The 10573-nt window shown below is 40.9% G+C and overlaps 1 protein-coding gene across 1 annotated transcript; it reads right to left on the bottom strand.

The window, feature by feature from the left end:
* Positions 1–989: 989 nt before the first annotated feature.
* atp1b4 (ATPase Na+/K+ transporting subunit beta 4) lies at positions 990–7710 on the bottom strand. The gene is made up of 9 exons (XM_050042328.1): positions 7507–7710; positions 7223–7291; positions 6371–6587; positions 4754–4882; positions 4513–4617; positions 3962–4161; positions 2760–2816; positions 2583–2675; positions 990–2032 (listed from the first exon to the last, which is right to left on the bottom strand). The coding sequence occupies exons 2-9, from the start codon at positions 7286–7288 to the stop codon at positions 1871–1873; spliced, it is 1029 nt and encodes a 342-aa protein (XP_049898285.1). The 5' UTR covers positions 7289–7291; positions 7507–7710; the 3' UTR covers positions 990–1870.
* Between the last annotated feature and the right edge of the window lie 2863 nt (positions 7711–10573).

The raw sequence follows: 10573 nt of genomic DNA, 5'->3' as shown, positions 1-10573 counted from the left end.
TACTCGTGTATAACCGATATGAAAATTAGATGTGTTTACAGCTGTCATCAGAAGTGGAACCAAGTCATTGCTCTGCAAGTCACAAGTAAGTCTCAAGCCTTTGCACTCGAGTCTCAAGTCAAGCCCCAAATCATGAACTTTCAAGTCCTCGACTAATTAATATTTAAAAATAAATAAACATGAATGCTTTCTAAAATGTTTATTTGTGAAACCACGTTTGTTGGAAGTTTTTGTGTCTCCAATTTCTGACCCACATGTTTTGCAAACTGCATTTTGTTTTTTGTTGACCACCTCAAACTTTTTGTAGACAAATACAATTATCTTTGGTATAATTTTTTCCAGGAGATTATCAGTAAGGTAACATTAGTTCGTCATGGTTCTCTCTTGCAACTTGACTGGATGCTGTTGGATTCCTTCAAAGGAAATGGATCTGGGGAATTTAATGTTGACTTGCGGAGAACTAATAGCTTAAGTGTTAGTTACTTTAGTAAATGAAGGGAAATTAATTGATTCAAGATACACTTTTTAAGTAAACTTTTTAACCTGTGAGCTTGGGGGAAGTTTACAAATATTTCCGAGTCAAAAGGCTCAAGTCCAAGTGAAGTCACGAGTCATTGGTGTTGACGTCCAAGTTGAGTTGCAAGTCTTCTTTGATTTTTTCAAGTCTAAAGTCTTCAAAATTTGTGACTCAAGTTCGCGTCATGTGACTTGAGTCCACACCTCTGGTTGTTGTACAAAAGAAGAGTGTAATTTTCTGCAGCAGATGTCTGAGTGGGTTTAAAATGATCATAAAATTAGAAAAAGACAGAAGACAGATGTTCAGATATAGCCTCTTTACCTCCGAAACTACATACTTCTTATATTATGACCAAACTATACCACTTGTAGAGTTAAACTGAAAATGATGTGTTGAAAGTGATTTCTTTAAGTTGATGTAGCCTGTCAGTCCCATGTGGAAGAAAACTTACAGTACATACCAGAACATTGTATTTATTATAAGAACTATAATAGGAATAAATACAACATTGATACCATGTTTAGTAGCACAGTTCAGACAGGATTAATACTATCACACAATAGTTATACTTTTTATAACGGTACAGACCTTTGACAAACTATTTCACAGTACAGCATGTCTCTTTATTGATCAGTCTTGTGTAGTATTTCATTTTCAAAAGCAAATGTTTTTACAAAAGAAGGCAAGAAGTGGCTTGTGATGCTTTATCATAAATGTATAATACTGCTCTATTCAACAAAAATATAGTAATAGTGTATTTGCAGTCATTTATTATATCTTTTTTACTGTGTAAGTACAGTACAAGTCCTGCTTTCAGTGTTTGCATGATAGTTCTTTGAATTCTTACAATATACATGTTTGAAAAATATAATTCAAGACAAATTAGTACACGTTGTCACACAAAACTGTGCACACAAAACCATAATCTAACCTGATACAACAATATTTTCTAATCGCCTAGTAATGTTTTAAGTCATAATTGGATTTGCATAGCCAGAAACACTAACTATTGGGCAGAGTGTAATTTAGTTTGATTAATCTCGCTAATCATTACAAAATATCAGGAACTGTAACTCGCTCTACGCACTCGTCCTGTGCTCAGCACTGTTTGTTGTGGGTGCAGGTGCCAGTAGCACGCTCAAGATACAAAGATACAACACAAACAAAAGTGTAAATGACTACTTCTTGAGGAATTTGTTTCACAGCAGAAGACGTGGATATTTAGGTGAAAGATGAGGAGAGGGAAATTACATATTTCATGGAAAATAATGCTTCAAAATATCTTTTTTTTCCTTGTACATTTTTCCTGCCTCATTGTCACGGGAGCATCCTGCTGGCAGCGACATCTTTGCCTTACGCTCCGACATCCAAGGAGAAGGTCACACTGCCCAGGTAGCGGTCAGTGGGTGAATCGTTAACGATGCCCTTTCCGTTCAGTTTGCATTGTACTTGGATGTGAGTGTCGTACTGCACTCCTGCAAAACGCACAGCCACCACCGGTGAAGAGTAGTTTACCTGAGACAGGTGAGACACGAGAGGTCAAGACGTGACGGGGGTCATTTAAATGAGAACACCACCAAATTAAGAATTCCAATATATTATTTCTATGGGAAAGCTTAATCAGTGTTGTGTCATGTGAACATGAGCTACTCTCTCTCAAAATCAGAAACCAGAGACAAAAGGCTCAAACTTATGATGTCGTCAGGTCTAAAGTCTGGAGCTGCTCCAAAGACAATGAATGGGAGGCTGATTTTGTGGGCCCACATGATGTTTTGTTTTCTTTTTTTATACCCAAATTCTCAGTTGTGAAACAGAAAATATTTTCCCCTGGGTGCTCTCAGTGTCATCTAGAAGACTTTTTTCAATTCATCATCTATGGAGCAGCTCCAGACTTTATGTCATCACAAATTTGAGTTTTAGCGCTCTGTTTTTTTTATTTAAAGAGACTTGTTCATGTTTACATATATTTTTCGGACAGTCTTAGACCATAGCAGTAACATGTATGAATTTTAAAAATTAGCGTAGTTCCCCTTTAAATAAAATTGTCTGTATGTTACCCACTCACATGTCTGAGCTTCCCATAGTATGGATAGTACTTCAGGTCAAAAAGGCTTTTAGGAAAAAATTGGAGTTGTCCCAGGGCTTCTGGAGGTCCTTTCTGCAAGAGGAAGAAATCATGTTTCTTTGTCGTTTTCAGACATGTTGCAGAGATAAAATTAAAAGTGATGGTGGTTTACTGTACCTTAACTCCACAAGTCACATTAATCGGTTTGCCCTGGCCTGGTAAGTACCCAAGAATCTATTGAAAGGTGAGAATAGTAAGAAAGAAATGACAGACTGGAGTAATGTGAAAATACTTGGAGACCAATGTTGTCCTTTATGGAAGGGATGATCACTAATCTTTATCTACTTAGGTAGCACTGTGCAGGGATGGTAAGGTTGGGATGGGGGAGTACTTTAGTTAAACAGTAGTAAGTGAATTTATTTGTTTTTCAATATTACAATTATTATTGCTTTTAATTTTATTGTGTCTTATTTTCTTGTCTTGTTTGACCTCTTTCACTCCCTTATATTGTGTATTAACTATATGAAACGAGGCATGATATTCACTCCAAGGAAGTCTGTATTACTGTGATATAAATGCTTCAAAATATAAAATATATTGCGGGTTCTGGCCGGCTTTCTCCCACAGTCAAAAGACATTCAGGTTGGGTTAATTTGTGACCTTAAATTGGCCGTAGGTGTGAATGTGAGTGTGAATGGTTGTCTGTCTCAACTTGTCTAGGTTGTACACCGCCTCTCTTCTGATGGCATGGGATCAAGGGCGTAGCTTTTGTTTAACATTGGGAAGGGCACATAAGAGTTTAGGGGTCCATCTAAAATCTACACCTCAGACTGGGATAGGCTCCAGCCACCCTGCGACCCTGAATAGCATAAGTAGTTACAGATAATGAATGGCCTCAAACTGAACTCCAATGGATGTTCGTCTGACAAAGACTTTGCAGGTCGAAATGTTGCATTAATTCAGATTTTGGTAGCTTGCAAATTTCAGTGTGTGGACAACCTCTCATTTTCCTTTGTATTCTATTTTCCTGTCCTGCACTGGTTTGATGTGCCAACTGTCCACCGTCTTTGCTTCAAACTGAACTCCAGTAGGATGTCAATACATACATCGAAAAAAATCCTAGCAAAAGTTTAATTTTAACTTGAATTAAAAATGTAAGTATATGACTTGGCATTAATTACCATACAAAATGTTAACCATGACACAAAGTAGTGCTCAAATGGCTTCTTCATCCTCTCCCCAAAACGGCCACAAGATGTCACTCACTGAGAAAACCGTGAGCTCCAACAGTCCAGTAACAAACTGTGTCCCTGCTGTTTTATGTTCCCTCTTTTCTTTGTAGTGTGCTGTTTTACAGGTTTTGGTGACACTCATCTTACCCGGTTCATTCGGAGGAGGATGCATGGCCTTCCCTGAGAATAGCCATAGTGGGGGTCCTGCAGCCCCGAACACTCCCCCAACCAGGACCTCTTAAACTGACACGCTTTCCGCTCTGCACTCTCCTCCAGGTCGTCCTGCATGAAGTATCTGTCCTGTGCACAGCGAATATTCTTCCTGTCCTGAGCGCCATCGTTATACGCTGAAAATGGAGGGCAGGGAGAGAGAGGCAGAGAGGGAGGGAGGGAGAATGAGAGAGGAGGGCATAAATAAACCCCTGCTACAGCAATGCTCTGCCAGACTCAGGCCTCTGATTAAGGAAGCTTGACAAAAGCAGGGTGAGAAAAAAAAACCCAAATTGAATGGCTGCACTCTGCCCACAAAGGGGCTTCCCTTCCCAGCATGCCCTGCAAGAACCAAATGGAAAAAGGGGACAAAGGTAGTGAAGATGAGGATTAACTCATTGCATGCCTGCTTAATGTTAGACAAACTCAACAACCTCATCTAACCCCTTTATCTTTATCATCACTCTCCTCAATCACTGCTGACTCACGTCTTAGATATTCATCCATAGACCTTGCATACTTCTTCCAGGATTTGCGATCAGAGGCGTTGAAGGCGATCTCATGGCCTTCTAGGTGTGGGGCCATCGTCATACCTGCCAGTGGAGACCCAGAGACAGTCAACTGTGCTGAGACTCAAGTAGAAGCAACAGACTGAAGGACGGTCGAACAGAAAGGAAAGTGACAGCACAGGATGCAGCGGAGTGGTTTGAGTTTGGGGGTTATATTTACCTGGTGGCATCACTCTATCATTGAAGGTTGGATGGTAGGGACTAATAGACCACATGAGGCAAAACAGACAGCCGCCAAACATGGCTGCAAGAAAGATATAAAGTGCAGCGTAGAAGAGAAGGATAAGGCCTGAAAGAGGAGTGAGAAGATAAGATGTTAGGCTGAATATTCCTGATGCTGTGTTTGCAAAAAAAAGTTGCTTACATAACAGACATCTCTCAACGAATCATTTATCTGATCTGAGTGGAGAAAAACAGTGAACCATTCCCTTTTTTCAGGCTGTGTGGTCTGTCTGGACTCCAGCTACTGTCCTTGATCAGGACGGTCACTAATTTGTTTACTCATACAAAAGCACTGTCCTCCCCTCGTGTCTGGACTTACAAATAACTAATAGTTTTAGTATAAAATCCACTATCCTGAGAACACCTTGACAAAGACACCCCAAGAACTGTCATTGTTCTGCAATTTTCAATTAACAGTCCATTAGCAACTAATCAAGCCAAACGTGCCCTAAATTAAATGGCTTTTGCTGTGCGGGCAATTTCACAGGGGACTAGCTGCAGCCAGCCTTGCGTCCCGGAGCCACAAAGGCCTTTCTGTTTGAGCTCAGTGAGAATTCTCCCAGCTGTCCTTTCACTCAGGAACACAGTGAACCTCCGGTTGCCATCGTAGTGAAGGTCTTTTGCAGCCATAGAGGCCCGGCCAGCTCCAAGGAGCCCCAATCACCCCACTCTGGTATTGTGTCCCCTGTTACACACTCGTCTCACAGGACACACAGCACAGACTTCAACTCAGGGCCTTTCTTCGTCGGACACATGGGCCCCACTCCTCCACAAGTGTGCACACACTGGTTTTGTGGCTGAAATGAGCTCTTAGCCCTGCCTGGGATCCAGCATTTCAGCTTATGCAAGTAACACACACTTTCCTTGGATATTTTCTCTGCACTCAGTTGGATCATGTTTGCACATTGTATATAGTGCAGCTGAGGGAGGGGGCTCAACAGCGTCACATGGCAGCTACCCTGGAATACCAAGAGGCTGCTCCATCATCATTGACTCAACAAACTCATCCAGTCTGTGGCTTCTGCCAAATAAAGTTCGCCTGCACCAAAAGCTCAGTTTGGCAGTGAGCTCTACGTGTTTAACTGCAACTAAGGGGCCATAAGCATGTTAAGTTCAAGGATAAGGTCGCCAAGGCTTTGGGAAAGAGGCTGTGGAGAGCATGGTAAGATGTGGAGGAATGTGATTCCCGGCCAATGCGAGGCCGGGACAGTGAGCTCCCGCTGGGGATACGTCCCCAGGCAGTCTGTTTTTGTCGGGCCACTCTGAATTGTCCATGCACCTATGTAAACATTGAGCATAAGGACACACACACACTCGCAGCACAGTGAGCAGAGTCACTAGACTGCAGAGACATTTCTAACCCCAGAGTGCATCTTTTAAAGATATTTAAACACCATGTCTCTTGTTTAAGACCATTCAACTGTAAAGTATCCCATATTAGATCTGTAATTACTAAACAGTAAAAAATAAAGTACTTTTGCATTAATCCAAACGCCCCCCCCCCCCCCCCCCCACACCCCCAACAACACAAAACTTGTCTTTAACATCAACTCACTCCAGCTCTTCCCAGAGCGACCCATGAATTCGTTGGTCTCTGCATTCCACAGGTATGTCTTAATGTCGTCTATTTTCTGGTGGAGCGTCCTCTTGGGTAATGGCCTGCGCTTCCATCTCTCAAAGTTCAGGTCTTCCTGCTCTAGCGGCTGGTGCTCGGCCAACTCCTCCTGCTCTTCCTCCAACTCTTGTCCATGTTTGAGTAGCACTTTGTGAGGCTGGTGGATAGAAGAAGGAGAGAAAAAGCCCTCACCACACATATTCTCAACTGCTACGTTTCTGCAGTCAACCTATTGTCTTTTCAAATCACTGCAGGAAAAAAATGGCATGCCTTCTGATCCGAGTATGACCGACGATATTAACTGCCAGAGTGTGCTCTGCATATTAATGAACATCACACTGATGGTCCTGTCCCCTGTTTCTGCAAATTATAAACCCGCTGGTGACCTCTCTGGCACTCGTTGGGAGAGCTGACCTCCTCTGAGTGGACCCTCCTGCTTGGAGCAGCAGCTGCAGACAGCAGAGCTGGAGGGTCACTCTGACAGCCAGATGTTACTCACTGACTCTCAGCATCCACAGGCCAGGACACACAGATCCCAGAGGAGCCGCAGGACGCTTGAGAGTGTCACCGAAAAGTCATTTCATTTATCAGAGGTTGGCTTTTAAAATAATCTGCTGTTAAATGTTGTTAGTAGCTTTAAATCTTGTGCTAATTATATCATTTGATTATTGAGTTATTAATAACTGTTCTGTTTATGAAAAATAACTCCAGTGCTCTTGTGAAACATGCCTTAATCAATGCATCTGCTTCAAGTGAATAAAGTGATTATAAAGTGATATGTTTTCTACTTACAACAGTTGGTGGATGGTTTTTAATGAGCTTCTCTTCAGCTCCTCCCTCTGTGGAACTGGGCTCCATATTCTTCACAGAAGGAAAAGGTACTTGTTAAACCAATCACATCGACCAAGCCATTGAGATAAAGCGACACACCTTTACATCTGCAAGCTCAACAACATTTGCAAAACTTTTCTCAACAGCTTCAAACTGTCTGAATAACTTTGCAAACCAGAATCAGACACAAGAAGTAATCATTAGATGTGACAAATAAAGTTTGAATGAGAGATAAAGAGACATACCTTAAGTTTTCTTGGCAATAAAAACGCGTCTTAGTGTGTCGAAAGCCTGCTTGACTCCCGGAGAAAAAAAATAATGTTTGTCAAAAAGTATTTGGGGATTTCATTAAAAAAGTTTTAGGCATGCAGAGGGGACCGGGTGTGGAGAGCCTCCTGCGACTAAGCGCGCATCATAGTGAATGAACGCTGGACAGAGAAAAACTGGGGGTGGGATACAAAGTGCTTTTTTTTGGTCCTGGAGACGTTTTGGCAGCGGCCTGGACCACAACACTGCATTCAGTACACGCACACCATTAGCCATTGTCTGCTAAGCTGGGCTAAGACTGAGGCAAATCCTGAATACAATATTTATAGCTTATCCCAACACAGGACACTGTTGTCAATCATTGTCTGGCTGCATACTGTACGTGCACAAAGACTCAGACAATTAATGTTTTTTTAAATGGTATTATAATGATTATTGATTGGGCATATATTCAACATGACACAAAAGGATCATAAATGAAATATCAGTCATCAGGTATTGTCCCTGCCCATGCATGCGCATTGATCCACTTGCCAACGCCAGCAGCTTCATACACTCCTGCAGCAACTGCTTACCATAAGCTTCCCTCTGTGGAAGTTCAAGTTGTCCTCATCCCTGATCCTTTCTGTACGCCGGTCACGTAACGCTGTTACCCCATGTAAAAAGTGAGAGAGGGGGGACTTTTTTCCCCTCTTCTTTTACATGAAAAGAGAAATTGCGTCATGGAAAAAATCTCTTCTTTGAGATTTGCGCGGCAAAAACGTGCACGTGCTCTTGTGTGTGTGTTTATGTGTGTGTATTTTACAGTGAAGGTCAATGACTTTTCCCACAGCATAAAGACATTTGCAGGGAAGCAAAAATCACCAGGACATTTTGCAGGGAAACTTATAAAATGTATCACTTCCATACAGAAGATTTAACTTTTTCTTACTGGTTTATGCCATTTAAAAGTGTCTTGATTACTTCTTACTTGTAACTGCAGGCTACATATTTAATGCATTGTCCCCTACAAGTGATTACATATGCATTAGTGCAGGGGCAAGCTCCATGGCTGGATTAACCTGCTAGAGGGCCCCAGGGCACAGATGAGCTGCTGGGCCCCTGTTAACCTCATATTCATCACACTTTCTGCGCATGTGCACTTTTTTCTTTGCTGCAATATGACTTGGCCACAGATTTGATGTGTGGTAATTTGATTAAACACATTAATTGAGGATGCCCATTTTGCTCGGTCGATAATCCAGCCCTACTCAAAGCAATCTGGGAAGTTCCAGTGCCTTGCCAGGAGCACTGTAGACGTACAGTATGCCAGCTACCAAGAACACAGAGCCCCAGATCGAATCAGCAGCCTTTCAGGTAATTGTCAACATGCACACCCGCCCAAAAAACACTCTGTCACTTCTGAAAAACCTTTACTTTTGCAAATTCCAAAAAAATCATCACTGAACTTTATGTCAGACAAGTGTTCCTGACATATACAAGTTTTTTTGGGCAGGGGTATGCTACTTAAGCAACATGACATTGTATTGGGAAATAGCCCAAAACATGTTTTAATTATCAGGCTGCATGAATTCTGCATTTGCAGAGCTGTAGCCAATATTTATATATAATTTATTCAGTTAACTAAATTCTGGATGTTTTAATGAATTTAAGGCATATAATAAATCAAACAGAATATGTATTTCCCCTGCATTAAGGTATAAATAATGTTTCAAAAACTTTCTAACGGGGCCAGGAACAAAATTCCAGATGGAAAACACTTCATCATATTAATTTATCTGGTCATTTATTAGTTTGTTGCTGGTAAAACCCTCAAATTCCCAGAAGAAAAGAAGAAGCTATAACCCTGACAATATAGCAGATAAATTTGCAAACCGGGTGAAAAAAAAAAAAATGTACAAAGGCGGAGAATGATTAAAAAGGAAAATTTAGGCAACATATTTATGTCTGAACTAATATTTAGGTTGTGCTGTGTGATTATTTTACCTCTTTGAATGCTGTGCATTTTCAGTCTAATATCTAACTTAGATTTTCTCCTTTTTAATGCTGCTATTACAAATGGTACTGTCTATCTTAATATCTTACCTAAAATAAAATATAATGTACAAAACAAAACGTATGAGTTCCTTTTTTATTCCGGACTAGAAGGAATTGTGTAAAAAATTGTCTTCAGGGATTAAAACCTAAAACCCGCTTAAAACCCTAAGAGACGTGCCTGAACGCAGCATATGCCACTTTATTAGATAATTCATGTGCCGTTCCCAGGCAGTTCCCCGAATGTCTGACAGTTTTGAACGCAACGTTGTACTGTGGACACATGATGGCGCTCGGTGCTCGGCTTGAACATGGCCCTGACCTGTGTCTGCTCCAACTTCAACTGTCTCCCAGACCACCAGAAGAACCTCCACGTCTATGTACTGTAAGACACAAATAATACTATGGAATAATTTAACATATTAAACATGATTTATTGGACTCTATGTAATATAAAGCAGATTGTCACGTAAACCTTTTTCCTCTGCTTGATAAACCCTCAGGTACCTCTTAATCTTAACAGATTAGTTACGTTTTAAAATGCATTATATTATTTGTAACGTTAGTTGCTATACATTTAAGACAGTTATGAAGATGAACAGCCTTTGTTTTAAATCCCAAACCCATTTTTCCGATTTGCTCAGTTACCTTAAAGCTTGCCATAGTTTATATTCATCTTGTAACGTTAGCTTGGAACGTTAACGTTAAAGAAGCTCACTATCGTAAAGATGGCGGAAGGTTTGGTGAATGTATATATATGTATTGTATCGATAGAGACGACATTATTATGAGAGTATCAACTAATTACTTTAACTGTTCACCATTTTATTTTGTGACCCACTGACAGGTTTGTAAGGGAAAGTAACTGACATGGCGGTGTAATGGTCACGTACTCCGGGGAAAACTGGTATTATGCTAGCTTAAACATGATTTATATGTGATGTAAAGCAGGCTGTCCTATCAAGTTTTTTACCCCTGAGCACGTATGCTATTTACCAGTAAACCGACTAC

This window comes from Epinephelus moara, chromosome 4, assembly GCF_006386435.1.
Source record: "Epinephelus moara isolate mb chromosome 4, YSFRI_EMoa_1.0, whole genome shotgun sequence".
NCBI classification, from domain to species: domain Eukaryota; kingdom Metazoa; phylum Chordata; class Actinopteri; order Perciformes; family Serranidae; genus Epinephelus; species Epinephelus moara.
This window is presented reverse-complemented; position numbering and strand designations above follow the sequence as displayed.